The 20,205-nt window shown below is 40.5% G+C and overlaps 1 protein-coding gene across 1 annotated transcript; it reads right to left on the bottom strand.

Moving 5' to 3' along the window:
* Positions 1–1,616: 1,616 nt before the first annotated feature.
* LOC307121242 (protein mono-ADP-ribosyltransferase PARP14-like) lies at positions 1,617–19,042 on the bottom strand. The gene is made up of 15 exons (XM_079808775.1): positions 18,831–19,042; positions 18,548–18,675; positions 13,549–15,036; positions 11,898–12,131; positions 11,552–11,773; positions 11,403–11,460; positions 10,993–11,139; positions 10,834–10,893; positions 9,095–9,271; positions 8,798–8,980; positions 7,746–8,173; positions 6,427–6,664; positions 4,904–5,040; positions 3,305–3,485; positions 1,617–2,908 (listed from the first exon to the last, which is right to left on the bottom strand). The coding sequence occupies exons 1-15, from the start codon at positions 18,997–18,999 to the stop codon at positions 2,628–2,630; spliced, it is 4,131 nt and encodes a 1,376-aa protein (XP_079664901.1). The 5' UTR covers positions 19,000–19,042; the 3' UTR covers positions 1,617–2,627.
* Between the last annotated feature and the right edge of the window lie 1,163 nt (positions 19,043–20,205).

Below are 20,205 nucleotides of genomic sequence, written 5' to 3'. Positions count from 1 at the left end.
ATTAACTAATGTTAGCAAGCTTTTAATAATGCATTAGTAAATGTCAAAATTAAAAAAATATTAATAAATGCTTTATAAGTGCAGTTCATTAATAGTTCATGTTAACTAATGTTATATTGAACCTTATATTGTAAAGTGTTACCCAGCATTCACTTCAGGAGGTTTACCCACTGATCTGTATGTATACACTGATATATAAATCAGTGGGTTTACCTTATTAGTAGTATTATTGTATTACTTCTTATTATTTAGTCTTCCGTATAGAAGAGATTTTAGAGCAAATTTGTAAAGTGAAATAAAATGGACCGAAAATTGCCTGTTGAATATTATAGGTTGTATTTTTAAACAGAATGAATATTTTTGAAGTGAAATCTGAGAGGTGATTGTGAATTATTGGATTTTTAATAACGTATGTGAAATGTTTTGAATTGAAATACTCACATCTTAAATATACTACAACCATGTTGAATTTCAGCCCATAAAAATGCAAGCCCTAAAAATACAATGCATATTTTCTCCAAGTAGTGCAATTCAACAAGCTTTTTTTGTTTCAAAAATATGTGGCATTATTTTACTTCCATATGTAGCTTATATCTTAAAAAAATATGGACGTGTCCGTGGCGTCACCCGTAGGTTTCTGAAGAGAGTTTTGGCTGCGTTCGTGCAACGTAAGCAATTACACACATCCAAGTGAACGTGATGGAGGGAATTTAACGAGTGAAGGGCATAATGAAAACAAACTGGAACGCAGCACCAGAAGCCTCATAGTCAGCCGTTGCCATCTTGGCAGCGTGTCACCGCACGTCACTCTCGGATAACAGAAAATGGGCAAATAGGCGGGACGTGGGAGGAGCTGAGGTGACGTGATAACTAACAGACAGCAGACAAATGGCTATCCACCTGTCACTCAAAGTGGCCACGCCCTTAATTATGAAGAACTTTAAGGCTTTATATAATGTAAACGAATTAATTATAAAAAATGAGTTATTCACCCCCCTCACAGTCGTCATGAAGGGCAAAATTAGCCGTATAGACCAAAACCACAATTTGTCCCAGACTGTAAACATGTGTTCTTCTGCTGTAAAGTTGGGCATTTTAACATGAGCTCAATGAGATTCTGCTCCTTCTGGAGTCTGTCTCTAGTGGCCAGTCGATGAACTGCAGTTTAAGTCATTTCCGTATTGACTTCAAGAGAAACTGCGGGAGATTGCCGTTTTATCTTAGCCTATAGGCGTGGGGTTATCCTTCATTTTTAATTTGTAGCTCTTGTTTGAATGGTAGTTTGATACATTTGTTTCGATCAAATATTCAATATCTCTACTCTTCATTCTTAGTTGGTACATCAACGGTAGCAGTTCAAACTAATAATACAATTTACATTTCTTCAATCATTGGTTGATGTACAACCTAAGGGAGGCTAGCCTCCTCTGCCATGTTACTTTTCTCAACACTCCTAATCGCTGAAAGTGAAATACTCAATGGTGATTGGCTAATTTTTGTACCAACGGAGCACACGTCTATGGATTAGCCTTCCCCTCCCCTCACGTTTCACAGATTCGGCATATTTCGGGAAGAGCGCGGTGGTTACACTATAGGTGAAATTACAAACAATAAATACATTCAGAGACATGAATAACTGCAAATTTTATTAACATTAAAATGTCCATTCTGCAGTTTAATAAACTAAATTAATTTCAGAAAATGAAAGAAAAATAGAACTTGAGTTAAATGACACAAGACAACATCTTTTTCTGTTACATCTGTTTCTGTTCTGCTAAATATCACTTGTGTGTTTTGCACAAGTCAGATAAAAACTAATTTGCATAATTGTTCCATAATCTACTAACAGTTTTATAAATTTTTCTGCTCTTGTATGTTTTTGTGAATTTTGAGATTTGCTATCATTTAATTGTATAATTGCAATCATATTGATCACTGAAACACTCCATATCTTGTCTGGCTATCACCAGACCAAGCTCAATTTAAAATTGAACATTGGTCTGGGGAATCTGCTATGCATTTTCTACTGCATAATTCAAATGAATCTGTACACAATTGGATAGTCCTTCAACCAATCAGACCACAAGAGGCGTGATAAATGAGCATAATTCAAATGACTCTGTATGCAATTGGATAGTCCTTCAACCAATCAGACCACAAGAGGCGTGATAAACAAGCATAATTCAAATGACTCTGTATGCAATTGGATAGTCCTTCAACCAATCAGACTACAAGAGGCGTGATAAACGAGCATAATTTAAATGACTCTGTATGCAATTGGATAGTCCTTCAACCAATCAGACTACAAGATAGCGCGTCAGGTGGAGAAGCCCGTCTTTGATTGGTTCCCGCAAAAGTGTAACAGATGCAGTAGAGATTAATGTACAGGTTTCCAGACTGAGTTGCAGGGCGAAATCAAATCGCCGGCAGATCAGGCTGGGTTTACCCAGTCTACTCCATATCCAATGAGCATGACAGAAAGCTTAAAGAGGTATCTGCTATGTGATAAATAAATCTAACCTTTGCATAAAAGTGAATATATTTGAACGTTAAATCAACAAACGGTTTATAAATCATCCAGAGCTCATTCTGTTGAATTTACAGGGAAGGTTGGTTTTGGTTGAAGTTCATTTGAATGTGATGAGGTAGTCTGGATAAGCCTGGCAGTCATGGAAAACCACAAACATGGAGGGATTCTGTGTGTTATCCACCACGCTGTCATAACAGTGGTCAGGTGTGAGACGAACAGGAGGTGTCTTCATGTTCGACTGACCCTGATCAGAATAACCCGTAAGCACACGAGCCACAAACATGAGCTGAGTCCCGTCTGCTGCCGGAACCGCATAGGTAGGATTGGCAGAGTAGCTGGCGTTCACAGCAAAGTACGTCCCTTTACCGTACATGGTGGCTGAGAATAAATGAGAAGTCACCAGTATGAGTTAATCGATTAGTCTTCAAATTGAACAACCAATGAGATCACCAGTGGCTGATCAGTTGGCTAGATTATTTAAAGAGGAAGTTCATCAGATGAAATAAAGGTAATGTTCACCCAAATATAACAATTCTGACATGACTTGCTGTTCAATGAACAAATCCTAAATCCTTTTAATAATTTGAAAACAACAAAATAAAAGTCCTGCTTATGAAACTTATTGGCCAAACAGAAAAACTTACATCCTTAAAAATGTCAAATATCAGCCATAGTGATATATATATCGGTCACAAACAAATAGTGACAGAATTCATGATTTTGGGTGAACTATTAATTTAAATGAATGAACTGTAAAAAAAAAAAAACAATTACCATTTTGCCCAGCAAAATTGCGGTCAAAGTTTGTCTTCATGATGGTTGAGCAGGACGCCTCTGATGTGCCGTGATAAAGGATCTTCTCTCCTGCTCCCACAGGGGGACCATTTCTGTTTTCCAGCTCTCTTTTACGTCCCTCATATAACTGCCGAAGACTTATGTTCTGGATGCGCTCGATCTATTGAAATACATAAACAACCCTGAACAAATATATTTAATGGACTTCACATTCACACTATACTGCTATACAAAACAGACAAACACTTTCAATAGGTTTAAAATTAAACAAAATGTATAAATAGATTATGTTTAGTCCAGCAATCTAGCCTTTCTTTAGACTAACTCTAACCCAGAGATACAAAACGTTTGCATGTTTAGATGATTTAAGACAAGGTCTGTCAATCGATTAAAATATTTAATCGCGATTAATCGCGGGACACAGTTTGTATGAAAAATTGGTAATGTGAAAGCTGTCATGCGGACCTGGGAGTGCACCAGGGCACCACACCATACCTGGAGGAGGTTGTAACGAGTAGGAATATAGTGTGGCCCTTTTAAGAGCTGTGCGCTCCCTGTTGAACTGCCTGCATTTTGTGTGTGCGCACTGCGCCTCGAGCACTCCCATATGTGCAGATTATTTTCTGTTGCTCACATTTAGTTATTTTGTTTTATTTAGTAACCCTATGAGACGCACTCTTGTGAGAGTTTCGCGGGGAGTAAAGTGCGAGCTGTTTAATGTTAATTGCCTCCATGTTTGCATTAACTCCGAGCTATCCCTATTTTTTTCATCCGGACACAAGCCTTACAAGGTGCTCTGATTTTCGGTTGCACTCGAAGTGTGTGTGCCGCGATTCATGTGAAAAGTGTGAAAAACACGGACTCGGGAGCGCCCTTGTTCAGAAAAGTAACCTGCACATTTGTTTTAGCTGATTGTAATGTATTCAGTTGTGGTAATGGTGTTAATGATTTACCTCGGATATGAGCGAGAGCGAGCTTGCAGTGTATTTGCGCATCGTGCATGCAATCTCCTCAGAGTCCCTTTGCAAGCATGCAACAGAAAGCCCCCTTCATCCAATACCAACCTGGAGTCTAATAAAAGTTAAACAGAAAAATGGTAGCTTATGGAGGCTATAACTGCACTTGTTTCAGAAAAGTAATGTTAATGTTAAACCTTTTCTTTCCCCATTTCTGTTTGCTGCTGCTTCCTTTCGTCAGGGGTCTCCAAACTCTGTCCTCGAGGGCCGCTGTCCTGCAGAGTTTAGCTCCAAACCCAATTAAACACACCTGAACCAGCTAATCAACTTACTAGAACCATGTAAGACCTTGATTAGCTGGTTCAGGTGTGTTTATTTGCGGTTGGAGCTAAACTCTCTAGGACAGCGGCTCTCGAGGACCGAGTTTGGAGACCCCTGCTTTACGTCTATGGCTGCTCTCAATTTCTTCAACTACGGCTAGATCAAACATAAAATGTGCGCTACGTTAATTTGACAGCCCTATTTAAGACATTATGTGGTTCTTTAAAAAAGCGTTTTTATGTCCTTCAGGGTGTTTTTTTTTGTCATGTAAAACACACTAAGATGGTGTTGAGTTTCAAACCTTGAGTACTGTTTTGTTGACGGTCTTCTTGAAGTCCGTCTTCACAGTCTGGTACTCCGCAGATTGTGGATCTAAAATAATCACCTTTAACCGGTCACTTTGACTCATGTTGTCCCAGTTGATGGGCAAAGAGAAATCTGAAATGCAAAATAGTGATGGTTTTGATTTAGTTTGTACAAAACTAATTAAATTTAACTTCAAAGATGTTTCATTTTATATTATACACTATATTGCCAAAAGTGGAGACATCTGCCTTTACACGCACATGAACTTTAATGACATCCCATTCTTAATCCGTAGGGTTTAATATGGAGTCAGCCCACCCTTAGCAGCTCTAACAGCTTCAACTCTTCTGGGAAGGCTTTTTCATAAGGTGTAGGAGTGCGTTTATGGGAATTTGAGACCATTCTTCTAGAAGCGCATTTGTGAGGTCAGGCACTGATGTTGGACGAGAAGGCCTAGCTCTCAGTCTCCGCTCTAATTCATCCCAAAGGTGTTCTATCAGGTTGAGGTCAGGACTCTGTTCAGGCCAGTCAAGTTCCTCCACACCAAAGTCGCTCATCCATGTCTTTATGGATCAAAGTCATGCAGTCATGAAGGGGCCATCCCCAAACCCAAACTGTTCCACAAAGTTGGGAGTATGAAATTGTCCAAAATGTCTTGGTATGCTGAAGCATTAAGAGTTCCTTTCACTGGAACTAAGGGGCCAAGCCCAACCCCTGAAAAACAACCACACACCATAATTTTACACTTGGCACAATGCAGTCAGGCAAGTACCGTTCTCCTGGCAACCGCCAAACCCAGATTGCCAGACAGAGAAGCGTGATTGGTCACTCCAGAGAACACGTCTCCACCGCTCTAGAGTCCAGTGGCGGCGTGCTTTACCCCACTGCATCCCACACTTTGCATTGCACTTGGTGATGTAAGGCTTGGTTAAGCTGCTCGGCCATGGAAACCCATTCCATGAAGTTCTACACACTGATCTTGAGCTCAGGTCTGTAGCTGTTGACTCTGCAGAAAGTTGGTGACTTCTGTGCACTGTGACCCTCAGCATGCGCTGACCCCGCTCTGTGATTTGACGTGGCCTACCACTTCGTGGCTGAGTTGCTGTTGTTCCAAATTGCTTGCACTTTGTTATAACACCACTAACAGTTGAGCGTGGAATATTTAGTAGTGAGGAAATTTCATGAATGGACTTATTGCACAGGAGGCAACCGATCACGGCACCACGCTTGAGTTCACTGAGCTCCTGAGAGCGACACATTCTTTCACTAATGTTTGTAGAAGCGTCTGCAGGCCTAGTGCTTGATTTATACACCTGTGGCCATGGAAGTGATCGGAACACCTGAATTCAATGATTTGAAGGGGTGTCCCAATACTTTTGGCAAAATAGTGTACACGTAAATCAGTGGTTTTCAACTAAACAACTAAATTTGATCTAACACAGCATCAAGCACTGATATTGCAACTTGTATGTAACATAATTAAGGTCATATTTTTATATTTCATGAAAGTGTCCTCACCTGAAAGGTTCTCCAGTCGTTTGAGAGCAATCACCTGTCCTGAATTAGAGGCTGTGGCCTCCATCTTTCTCAAATCCACAGTCCATTTCACGCCCTGTGCATCCACAATTCCATCTTTCACATCTCCTCTCTCAAGCTTATAATTCACCTCTATGGGCACCTTCTGCCAAACCCCCCGTGAACCCAGAATGCACCACGTGACTTGAGTGAAGAGGGACGACTGCTCCTTCTCTCTTACCTTAGAGTTTGGGGGTAAATGATTTATTGCATTATCATTTGTTCCTGTTTATTAAAAGGTTCCCTATGTAACTTTTTTTGTTCAAAATTAACAAAATTATACACACATAATTCTGCAATGATTAAAAAAAACAGCTCAAGCATCACTTAATCAACATCATAATATCTTCATATAAGAATGTACTGTCATAGTTTTTCCATTGCTTCACTGCATGTATATTTATAACAAAACGAAATATAAAATACATAAACCACACCTCCTGGAACACACAACAAAGGCCATGTTGAGAAGAGGACGGCTGAATCCGAAATCGCCACCTATACCTTCAAATAGGGCACTATTTGAAGGGTCAGCCATTTGTAGTGGTGTCCGAAACCATAGTGGATTGAGTGCACTCGTTCTATCCAACAATGCACCGCAATAACGACTTTCCGAATTCACTCACTATTTTTCATTCACTTCAAGTGAACTATGTTAGTGGACTAATGTAGGGAATAGTGAATGAGTGTTTAGGGGGCAAGTTCGGATTCAGCCCAAGAGTTGTTGTTCAGAGAACGAGCTCTTGAAGCTCCACCCTCGTCTTGAAAGGGGGCCGGGAGCAGCAGCTAATTTGCATTTAAAGGGACACATACAAAAACGCAATATTATCTGCCTTCAATACTGGAGGCTGCACTTTTAGGACCGCCACAGTTACAGGACTGCATTTCTAGGACCCTTGTTTTTTGTGTGACAGCACCATCTAGCCAACTGTACTTTTATCAAAACAGCAGGCACGGCCATTTTAAACTTAATTAGTTTAAATATGTCAACAGGGTTACCAATGGGTAGGTTTATGGCTAGGGGTTGGTTAGGACAATATAAAAATTAAACTTAATCAATGCTAGGCTCCTAAAACTGCGGTCCTAGAAATGCAGTCCTACAAAAGCAGGCTCTGACACGTTTTTTTTTTCTCACCCTCAAAAAATGACACTTTTAAGATGGTATAATAAATGATCTGTGGGGTATCTGGAGACATCAGAGACTTATTTTACATCTTGTAAAAAGGGGCATTATAGGACTCTTTTAATGTTGTCTTTCTCACCTGTCTGCGAAGTGCACCTTGTATCAGTTTGACCACCTCATTCACTCCATCCTTCAGCCCTTTCACTACCCATTCTCCAGAGCTGATCTGTTCCAGCTGCAGGTGCAGTGAATGGACTTTAGAGAGCAGCTGGTCCATCTCAACCTTAGTGAGGCATTCGATCTCCTCTGGGTGGAAAGAGTTTGTGGAGCACTGGCTGCTGTACGCTTGCTGAAGTTCTCCACAGGCATCAGACACTTCATTATCGGTGTAACCGACGACTAGAAATGCTGCTGTGTTCTCTTTGACTGGTAAAGCTGTGACTAGAGAACTCATTTCAAAAGAGTCTAGTACAGAAAGTGATTGTGATCTGTTTGATCTAACTGATCCACTGCGCCTGTTACGGTTTGGACTGCGCCCTCTGGAGGTTACACTTGTAGGTGCAGGAGCTGAAAAAGGTGAAAGTGCAATATTGTCAATAAAGGGATGCAGGGATGACATATTTTTGTAGGCCGAGTTAGCATCATCCTGAAGTCAATGTTTTTTTTAATGGATTTGTGGTGAAATACCTGAAGTGGTAACACAAGCTCAAGATATTTTCACGCTTTATTCTACCTCAGGAAATAAATCAGTAATACTCTTTTGTGATTTTTAAAAAAAGCTTTTACCTTAAACTCATCTGCTCACTAGTTCACTTTTGCAACTTCATTGTTTATTATTGCGCTCTTGCAAATTATTTAGGGATTAAAAAAAAAAAGACTGAAGAGTTGTCGGAAGATTAGTGATGGTGATGTTGAGGTCATGTGACAATGGCTTTTAGAGCTTATTTTTCGGCAATAATCCAAAAGCCAATGGAAAAACCCTTTTGGCTTCTTGTCGAGGGAACCAGGGTGATGCTAATGTCTGTTAACTTACAAATATACATCACATCTCATTGTAAAACACTGTTAGACATGGACAAAAACTAAAATATATTTCTTTAAAAGTATGAGATAGACATATTTAATAAAAAAATGTTAGACATATTTAATAAAAAATGTTGTTGCCTCTGCGTGGCACAGATTTATCCTCACCTGTCAACTGTGTACTACCATCAAAGATTTGCTTTGCCATCGCTTTAAACTCCAGGAAAACATTAATCTTCAGCAGAATGATCCGAATAGTTCTGAGATATTGAAGCTTCGCTCCTTTAATACCATCCTTTACCCCCTCTAGAATGGACTTGGCCACCACACTAGGATCCAACCCTCCTTGTCCTGCAATTATTTATTTTTTCCAGTAGATTGAAAAAAAATACATCAACATACACCAAACGGCCTTAAAATACAAATTGTTTATTATTTAACATAAGTAAAAAGTAAGTTACTGACCAGCGCAGATGGCAGGAATGGACACAGACTGGTAGCGGCCGTGCTCACACTGAACCACTATTTCTTTCGCCAAGGTCTTAATAACACCGGGGTCCCTCAATCCACACACATGCATGATCGTCTTACAGGGGAATCCTCCTGGCGGGGTTGTAAAGATCTGTCCACTCGGTACCTGAGCTAGAGAACATATATAAGAGGTAGTGTTAGATGACGTTGCATATCATTGCTGCATTTTACTTTTATGCAGTCAGTGTAACCCCTCCTGTTCGAACCACCCACTCCAAGCAGGACTCAAACCCTGGTTCGCCGGCATGAGAGTCGGATGCTCTATCAAGGAGGCTAAAGGCTGCAACCTCATCAGTCGCTAGAGCATCTCTTGAGATCAGAGGAGTGAGGTTTACTCGCAGAGCAACTACTAGCTGGCCTCCATTACACTCATCCCCCTAAACCTCACTCCCATCCGGGTCACGGCACCAATGTAACCCCTCCTGTTCAAACCACCCGCTCCAAACGGGACTTGAACCCGGGTCTGCTGGCATGAGAGTCTGATGCTCTACCAAAATAGGCTAAAGGCCTCTAGCATCAGTAGCTAGAGCGTCTCTTGAGATAAGAGGAGTGAGGTTTACTCGCAGAGCAACTACTAGCTGGCCTCCGTTACACTCAACCCCCTAGTCTCTTGAGAGTGTCTCTAAAGTGTCTCTTGAGATCAGAGGAGTGAGGTTTACTCGCAGAGCAACTGGCCTCCGTTTCACTCACCCCCCTAAACCTCACTCCCATCCGGGTCACGGCACCAATGTAACCCCTCCTGTTCAAACCACCCGCTCCAAACGAGACTCGAACCCGGGTCTGCTGGCATGAGTCGGACGCTCTGACTAGGAGGCTAAAGGTTGCGGCCTCTAGCGTCAGTCGCTAGAGTCTTTATTGAGATCAGAGGAGTGAGGTTTACTCCAGGCGGGACTCGAACCCAGGTCCGAGGAGGCTAAAGGCCTCTAGCAAGATCAGAGGAGTGAGGTTTACTCACAGAGCAACTACTAGCTGGCCTCCGTTACATCAGCAGATGCTTTTATCAAAAGGTAAATCACATTTTGCACACCACACACACAGTCACATACACATACACCATATTGTTCCGAGTATAAGATGACCCCACCTTTTTCAAGATATACCTTTTGGAAAAAGGCTTTTTGAGGACCAAATCAATGATTTTCAAATAAAATCATTTTTAAATTGAAAGTATGGTAAATACTGGCAAAATGTACCAACAATCACATAATTTTTTTTACTGCATGCAGCAATTATCAGGGCCAAGCGCAGAAAGGACCAATGAGACATGCAAGCATGGTGACACTGACAGATAAAAAGTTTGGTGTCAATACGCCAAAGCATTGCAGAGTTGCCTTTGATAACTTTTTGCCCACATGGTCTGAAGATGATATGAGCTCATTTTGGTGAAAATCAGAGAGTCTGAGGGCAAGTGCTGGGCAAGACTTGTTATGTGGCGTAATGGATTAAAGCTCCCGCTTTGAAGAAACCGACAGGCAAGTGTGCCAGGTGTGCCTATAAAACTTTGTGACAATTTTTTTCACTGACATGCATTTTATACTGCATTCAAACTTACAGTATTTGAAAACTTTTCATATAATAATAATAATAATAATAATAATAATAATAATAATAATAATACAAAATAATAAATCAAAAGCTAATTTTATAAAAGAGGCTGTGGTTTATATCCTTACCCCCTGTCAGCTGACCCTGGACATGCGGTCCTGCCTTGGTGAGGATGTCTTTACACACTCCTGTGACAGATTAGATAAAAAATAAACACTCTCTTATGGTTTAAATAGTGTAATTTGATATCAACAATGCTTTGGTTATTTAGAAATCTGCATGAATACCACTTGTCTGGAAGACCTTAAAGTCAGTGGTGTTCACGATGGCATCCGTAGTCTCATTGGTGATGTCACCGAACACTATATGAAGTTCAATCCCATCTACTGGCATGATGATCTCATCAAGGTCAGAGGTCAGTGAGTGAAACAGAGCTGTGACGAGAGTAAAATACCTTTTATCCTTTTTGCAGATTCTTCTTTATGAGAACTGGGCTGCCAATGTTTTATGAAAACAGACATTTTTGATAATCTTATGTTCATATTTGTTTATATTCATGCTATTTGACGCCCATGTGCAATAACTACAAATATTTGTTTTGCTCTGATATTTTCTAATAAATTATTTTTGATAAGTTGGGAGCAGGTCAAAATAACAAGGATCAATGAATGCAATATATAATTCTTGAATCTCTTGCCTTGTCCTTGGTTGTCCACCATTTTTGCACTCAGATTCCCACAGACTGTCTGGAACATCTGCAAAATATTTCCAAAAATAGGGTTAGGAATAAACATCACTGAAATAAACGTCATTGCAAAGAGTATGTATAATATGTAGATTGCTTACTTCCTCAGAATGAGCGTAATTAGGCATTACTGTGATACAAATGGTGTGCAGGCAACCAGTGGATGTGGATAAAAATTTGCAGATCTCATGAGTAAGGATATTGACAGCATCTTTGACTGGTATCGACAGCACTATGCCGGGTCCGATTATTGGCAGTGCAACTGAACCCCAAGAGTTCAGCTCACACTGTGTAAAAACCCTGCCAAGTCCGCAGTGAAGTGCCTATAACAAAATATATATTATTGATGGCAAACCTACTAAATCTTTTCTGTAAATCCCATCCATTCAATCATTTCTCTCATCAAAACACGTCTTAAACCTTTTTAAATGTCATACGTCCTCTTACATTTTCACCGTTGAGCTTTTTTCCTTTGGGCACACATTCTACGAAGAAAACCTTTGAGCATCCCAACGATGGTGTCGCATCCACCTCCAGCACGTCTCCAGGCGCAAGTGTGCGTTTTCCCTTGACACTGTTGAAGTTACTCTGAAGCTGCTGTCCGGCTTTTTTCAACAGGGATGATCCAATCAAGGTTGAAGTCATGTTTGTGTTTATCATCGGAGCAACAATCACATCGGCCTGAATTAATGATGCATATCACAAACATTATTTAGAAGAGTTGCTTGAGAGGTATAACTTATAAATACTGGTCTGTTTTACTTGTTAAAGTGATACTCCACCCGGAAAAGAATTTTCTTCATGAACGGAGAAATCAAAATTTCCTTGAGCTTTTGACATACAGTATAAGAGGTCATCATACTATAAGAATATCTTGAAAGTTTCAAAACTGAAAACTTCCTTATTAACCAAGCCCAGATAACGACTCATTGTGGAATGTGCCTATATGAGAAAGGCCGCTCTGCAGATGAAGATCAACGCCTACTTCATCATTGCAACTTTAGCCCCGCACACTGGTGTGTTAGTGAGATGACGAGGAGAGATGAACAATATAGGATGTACTACAAATAACATTGCCCTTACAAAGTATTATCTTTAATTATCTACCTTCCTAATAATTTCTCTGCTCACTACTCGACGACTGGTGCTTTCTCTCAACACAAGTTTAGTATCGCTGTAAAGCGCAGCTTTCCAACTTTGTGAATATTCAAAGAGAATTCTTGACTCTGAACCAATGAAATGTGATTTTCAAACTAATGTAAACAAAATGATCTTACTCACACTGACTGACAGATCTGAAGCGTGCGCACAAAGGCCATGTCCAGACTAATTCGTTTGACAACGCATCTTTTTCTCCCCGTTTTGGCCTTCCGTCCACACTGAGATGGCATTTTAAGTCGATGAAAATGTATCTTTTTGAAAACGCTCTCCAAAGCGGATAACTTTGAAAACGCTGTCTTCGCTTTGTAGTGTGGACTGTGAAGACGGAGGTATTTGAAAACTATGATGCATGTTTAGTCATGTGACGCATATTGTACCAATAGATATGTATGTTTATATCGCTGTTGTGCCAGAGTTATGTGCTATTCACTTTCACACAGTTGCTAAAATATGTAACTTTGCACACTTCATATCATATCATATATTTAAAAATATCTGTCTTGCAAGTAATCATGCAAACATTATCTGTTATGCATTAAACAAATGTTTAGTTAACTTTTGGGCAAAAACATCTGATTTGTTACATAACAGTGGATCTGTGCAATACAATAAGTCTTGATATATAGGCTGTATGTCTTATTCATGTTAATCAAACAATTGTGGTATTGGAATCATGGGATAAAAATATATTCATATATATATTCTTCTTATAGAAATTGGTTTTGACTTGGCGTGTGCCAAATTTGGTATTACCAGGGATATTTTTTAGGTAATTTAGTTTGGAAACTTTAACTAGATTTTTCCCAGAATTGACCGATTCTATCAACTTTAAACAGGTGTAGCTCATAATTTTGATGATGAAATATTTTCTATGTTTAGGTGGAGTATCCCTTTAAGGCAAAGTCATTTGAAATAAAGATACGTTTTATATCCATACCTGTTGTTGCTCAAGACTACCAACCACAACTTTAATGTGCATCTCATTGTCAGGAAAGTCTTGGGAAGATGCAGCAGATGGTAAGTTCTGCAAATTCATATTGCTCCTGTATTTGGGCATGTTACCGCTTTTACGCCCATCCTCAATTGGCAGTATCCGAACCTGACAAGAATCCCTCACTAATTTCAAAGTCTTTGACCCATCACCCTGAAAAAATTGTTGAACCCCAGGTCCTTTCACCTTAAATTCTTTAGTCACAAGACAGTGAAGAAACGCCTCAAGGCTGTCCTTCAAACTCTCAACTTCACAACGAGGTCCTGTGAGGTGGATGCAAGGGGAAGGCGAACTCATTGGCTTTATTTCCACGCTGCTCTTCTTCAAGCCAGCCATCGACAAGATCTCAGGGAAGTGTTCGGCCATTTCTGGCCTGGGAAGAGGCAGGGTTTCATGATGTTTCATATGGTTTCTTTTGTATTCCTGCACAATGTTCTTCAATGTATTAACTTCAGTAGTGTCACCCACCATTTGCACTTTGGGGTCTGAACTTGATTCATCCAGGTATTTAAGCTCCACTTTAACACTGCCACGATTGGCCTGCTTGACGGCTTCACTCAAATCCTCCTTCAGCGTATTAAACGCAGGCGACTTCTGAGTGTTCTCCAGGCGCACAGTCTCCACACACAGTTCTCTCTGCATGGCAGCGGCCGCTTCCTGTAGCGCTCCGTCAGACAAACTCAACAGAAGGAGATCTGAACCTGAAGTCTCGAGCATAACCGGGCTGCGGAGGCTCTTCTGAAATCGGGTTTCGAAGTGCTGTATACCGCCACTTGATTCCAAGAAGGTCACAAGAGGACGATGTGATGGGATCCTCTTCTCTTTGATTTCTTTTGCCAAGTCTAAAAGCTCTTTTTTGCCTGTATGGACCTCTTTTTCGGGACCCTTCAAAACTACACCCGTTTTTCCCTGTACAATCTGAATTGCTGAAAAATTAAAAAACTCAAACTGCTCTTTGATGAGGGCGAACTGCTTCTCAGACACAGGACACTCTTGTTCAATCTGCTGTTGATCATACAAGCCATTTACAAATTTTAAAATCTTCTCCACTTGTTTCTTCTCTCCAACCACAACGGCTAAACACGTCGCTTCTTCAATATAGATTTTCAAGTTCTCACCAGCGAGGCAAAGGTGTTCTTTCAGAATCTCAGATTTTTCCCTATCAACCTCGAAGTAGATATTATAGCTTGACTTTAAGGTCTCGAACACTTGGTCGACCGCAGATTCCCATTCCTTCAGGGGACAAACATCTTCAGCTGCCGGGTCCCTACTCACCACCACCTCTTCAGAGTCAATGTGGATGTCAAAGGTGCTGGAGAGCGCAGAGAGAAGTTTCTCCAAGCCTGAATTCGCATTTTTACACTCGCTGAGATAGCGTAATAGATAATGGTCCAGTTTAAAAACCTTCTCCACACTTTTAGCGCTTGCACATTTCTAAAAAAAAGAAAGAAAAAAGAACAACGATAAAAAACATGCATTAATTGTTAAACTTAGACTTAGTTAAACTTAGTTGAAGCCTAAATCTATGTATAAACTAAATATTTACGGAAGCCTCCGATCTGGAGTAACATTAACAGAATAGCAGGCAGACTGAACTGCATCAATACGCTCTTGTTTTACATGACAGACTTCGGGCGCGTATCCATCAGCTCCCTAGTTCACTAGTCAGGGCACTGATCAGGGAGTCAGCCAATTGCCATATGTCCTGATCAGTGCCCTGACTACTGAACCAGCTAGGGAGCTCATTGAGACGCACCCTTCAATTCTTTACACGTATAGGATAATGCTGACATAAAGGCAGTGGTTAAATTGGCTTTCGACTTGAATTAAGACTTAAAGCTACACTATGGAACTTTTCCGTCCACTAGAGGTCGCCTGTTCAAAACAAAGGCGTAGTTTGATGACGCCACGTTTGAGCGCAGAATCTTGGGACATGTGGTCTTCACTTCACAGCCGGTGGAAAACAGTCAGGATAGGACTCGGGCAGAAATCATGTTCATGGATGCGATTATTAACATTACTGTAGTCTGAAGCAGAGCAGGACCGAGTGTTGTGGAGCTGAGCAAGGCCGCAGGAGCGATTGAAGAGCGGGACTGTTATTATGGCATAGATATATCTGAGTGTGTTGAAAAGGAAGTTATGACGTTCGCTCGGCGGCTGCTATGACACTTGTTCACACTGCAGTGAGAGTAAAGTGTTTCACTGAATAAAACCGGAGACCGAGGGTGACGCAGATATGACGCAATCGACAGGAGACTCCCTCACATGCATAGCACACATCCCGGTTCCTTGGTTAAAATAGCAATTTCTCACGATTTACAAATAGTTGGAAACATTTGGGATATTCTAAGTACTCAACTGAACAAAATATATAACACTGGCCTAGTGGTTTCTGGATATTTTACTGCAAAAATCCTACATAGTTCACCTTTAAGTATTGTATTTATTAACAATTGTTACGTAAGGCAAAAGTAGTAAAGAATAAGGAATAAACTGAAATTCACAGCATTTCAACAACTTACTGTGATAAAACGATTTCCCATTTGCTTTCCCCTGCCTGTTCTGGCATCCTGGCACACATCAGCTGTCCATCATGTTGAAATAGTAAGGTTTAAACAAACCGGTTTTAAATGATTTTATAGATACCAATGCAACACCCGCTCTAGCGCTCCCCTGATTGCCTGCCAAAATGGCGGAGTTTAGGCTGTGTGATGTCAACCTCCGGAGCTCTATACTCTTGTATAATGGCTCATTTAGAGTCGGAGTGACTGTCAGGCACGACCGGAAGTGTGTTTTAATTGAGTAACTCTTAGATCTGTGCTGACTAGAGCTGTAAACTGTTTCTGACGGGGTCAGTTTGATTTGGTGAACTGGTTCAAAAGACTGATTCGATCGTGATTTGGACATAACCTTTAACAATTCTATTTGATTTTGTGCGATTTTGACATAAAATATTTAGCCTGGCTCCGCCCTCCTATGTACTTCCGCTCAATTTTCATTTTCCTTCAGTACTCCGTCTCGGATTGCGGTATATTCTTAGGTTATTTCAGAACAAATTTTAACTGCTCCAATCAGCGAACAGAGGGAGTGGCTGAGAACGATGACGTTGATGTTGTGCGCTAGTTTGAGTTGTAGTTCAGTAATGGGGGCGGAGAAAAGATGCGAGCGAAGACGCTCGGTCCGTTGTGGCACCGCTGCCGAATATCCAGAAGTTAAAGCCGAAGCAAGAACAATCTTTGCTGAGTTTTGCTGGTGGCCATGATGTTGTGTCCCGGGAAAAGTTTGATTTTCCAGCTCTCTCCACTGCATAAAAAGTGGGTGCACGGCAATTTGCAGGCCACACCGAAAACTGCCGTAAATTGTCGGAAATTGACGTAGGCCTTGCTTGGCAGTTGTCCCCCCATGACCCCCCCCTCCCCTTAATTCTAGGGGAGGCTTTATCATGTAAATGAACATGCTGTGAGCTACACAAATGCAAATCAGAGTAGCAGCAGGGGGAGTTTTATCTAGGTTCTGAATTTTTAACAAAATTTTTAACTAAAACAAGTTTAAAGTTTAAGTTAAAATGTTAACTTAAATTTAAGTTAAATGTACCTCCGCGCTGTCTCTCAGCGGGGGGCTCTCCACCTACGTCATGGTTCGTTTATGACAATTTGTGGCACAGACGAACGCGACGTTCGCTGCCTCTAAATTGTCGAAAACTGACGAAAATTAGGGAGATTTCCGGGAGTCTACCGGCGTTTACGGGGTCGAAAATCCCACTTTTCGTGCAGTGCTCTGTTAGTGGTGAAGGAGTTGGCTGAAGCCCCGGTAATTGTTTCGCGTGGGGTTGGGAGGTATTGTCATCATTTACAGGGGCTAGTCAGTGATTTTATTGCCGTCCGTCTCCCACCATCCGTGTAAAAATCCCCGGCCAAATTACCTACTGTTTACAAGGTCATGTGGTGATTTAATGGCTGTCTGAATCCACATATCTGCGTTTTCAAGAATATATTACTTCAAAATTCACTGTTTATATCCTTTTTGATCACTGCAGAGCACCGTACGGTTGCGCTTCGCTGTAATTTGGTTGCATTTCTAGACTGTATTTCTTTAAATGCTGGCAAGTATTTTCAAGAGCAAAATATTTCATCACCGCTCAAAAAATGAAAAGAAGAAAATCACGTAAACATTTGAATCGGGACGTTATTTACCGCAGCATTTATTCTTATCATACCAAGCATTTGACATTTTATTTACAGTGTACAATCATGTTATGGACCACGTGAGCAGCGCGTTCCCGATCACAAAACTCTCCCCTCCACTATGAATAAATCACAATCCGAATGATCAAGTTTTTATCACTGAGGTGGCTGCACATTTATTTTTACGGACTTCCATGTGAGAAACAGAGGCGAACGGCGCATTACATGCGTCACGACCAAACGTCAGCGATTGGTTTTGGCAGATCCAGAGCGGCTCTGGGCAGATCCAATAGTTTTAAACTTCAACAGAGTTCCTGCCTTCCAGGAAGTAAACGCTTGTCAATGGAGAGTGGCCAGACTCTCTGTACAGATTAAATGTATGAGAGTCTGGTAGGACCAGGCTATAAAATATTATGTATACATGTAATAAGGTAAGAAAAAAACCTGTATAAAGGCTAAAATGTCCGCAAATCAATTTAAAGATGCAACTATGGGCCTTTAATTTGTCACTTTTATGAACTATAGTGATGGCACAGAATAAAATAATAATTATAACTAGTACTAGGCCATCCTTATTGTCAAGCTTTAAAAAGCAGGTGATTTCCGAGAACCACTCAAGGTATTTACTTTAACTACGCAGAGAGTCTCTCTGGGCATCTAGAAAAAACAGGTTTGACTGCATTGTGTCAGCAGAAAACAAGGTAGAGCGGGCATATAAATCTGAGCTAAATATCTGTTTGTTTTATGATTGTGCCACTTACCTGATTGGCAGATACTTCAGGTTGTTTGCTGCTTTCAGCAACATTGTCACGGCTTAATGAAACACGGAGCGCCTCTCGTCCATGTATTTTGATGACATGATCCCTTGCCCTTAGTACTCTTTCCTGGGCTTTGAATACAAAAATGCATGTTGATGAGTATAAAGAACTGTCATAATTTTAAATGGAATATTATTATTAGAGTTGTTTTGACAAGCTTAAGTGAGATAAAAGTATAACACTGATTGAAACAAGGTGCAAAAATGGCAATAACAAAAACACTTACCTTCTTTGTTTATAAAACTTATCTTGTAAGTATTGTCACCCACTTTGCTGATATCACACTGTTCTCCTCCTGATTTTCTCCTTATGCTAAAGTATTGTTGTATTTGTTTAACTTCTGCATCAGAGAGATCATTCGCCTCAAAAAACACAGTGTGCTCGTTGTCTGCCATCTCTAATCTGTTGTTGTGTTGGGCTTTGACGTGAATATAGGTTTTCTAAGATGCTTTCACTTTTGCTTCGGCTCATATTTCAGACTGTGGTTTCCACGGCCACTCCTCCAGCTTCCTCTTCATGCTTGTATGTGGCACAAAAGCATATATCGCTATACCATAACCACTATGTAAAATCCACTTTATTTCTCTCAATAATTCGATTACTGTTCATATTTTTTATAAAAAAATGGCACATGTCGGATTTCAGTTATGGCTCAAGTAAATCCTCCAATAACAAATATGATGAATTTTGAAATAGTTGCACAATATTTCCATCAAGTATGCATGCATGTGTGCTACGTTTATTCATTCGCTGTTTTGCTAATTACTTGTGAAGGAATTGAAAAATAATCAAAGATATTTGATATTTGAAATCCAACAAAGAAATTTGCTTTACTGTTGTCAACCCACATTCCTTAACAGAAGGGCCATCTGGAAGACAATAGAGAGGCCTGCAGGCCAAATGTGGGTCACACCTTTAGTACAGTGAGGGGAGTTTGGTCTGATTGGTCATTTTAAATTAATACATTTGGTTTCAGTCACATGGTCAAGGAATAGATAAAATAAGATTGGATCTGTTGCTCTTTCTCTTATATTCTCTGGCTCTTGAGGTCTTTGGGCCTTCTTCTTTGCTTTCTTTATCTCTCTCTCTCTCTCTCCCTCTCTCTCTCTCTCTCTCTCTCTCACAGGTAACATTCTATTCATGCTGGGTACGATTAATGGTATACATTTTAATCATCTCATACATCTATTTTGAAACTATTTTAAGTGTAACCAACTAGATTTTGTAATTAAATCCTTTCTATTACGAATACTGTGCTAACTAGTTTTGATTTGGTATTGACTTTGAAGTGCTCCCTATTGCAATACAATATCATCACACTATAGCAACGCTCTCCCACATATTTTGCTTTTGTAACTGCGCTTAAGTTGCAGTGGGTGGAAATAGACGAGAAATGTACAGTTTTCTTCCATCTTTCTGATAACGTTTCTTTAGTTGTTCGGTAACCCTCCAGCCTGAACCCCTAGAGGAGTCCACTCTAACACTTGCATTAGTACTTTGGATTTACACCGATCAGGCTTAACATTACGACCACCTTCCTAATATTGTGTTGGTCCCAAGCCCTGACCCGTCGAGGCATGGACTCCACTAGACCCCTGAAG

This window comes from Gobio gobio (assembly GCF_949357685.1).
Source record: "Gobio gobio genome assembly, chromosome: 2".
Taxonomy (NCBI): domain Eukaryota; kingdom Metazoa; phylum Chordata; class Actinopteri; order Cypriniformes; family Gobionidae; genus Gobio; species Gobio gobio.
Note: the sequence above shows the minus strand (reverse complement) of the source record. Positions and strands in the feature narration are given on the sequence as shown.

Coding starts and splice junctions, on each gene's coding strand:
- LOC307121242 (XM_079808775.1), bottom strand. CDS start 18,999: ATGGCAGACAACGAGCACACTGTGTTTTTTGAGGCGAATGATCTCTCT. Junction 9,272..10,833: donor CCAGGGTCAGCTGACAGGGG/GTAAGGATATAA, acceptor TATGTTCTCTAG/CTCAGGTACCGAGTGGACAG. Junction 3,486..4,903: donor TCAACAAAACAGTACTCAAG/GTTTGAAACTCA, acceptor GTATTTCAATAG/ATCGAGCGCATCCAGAACAT.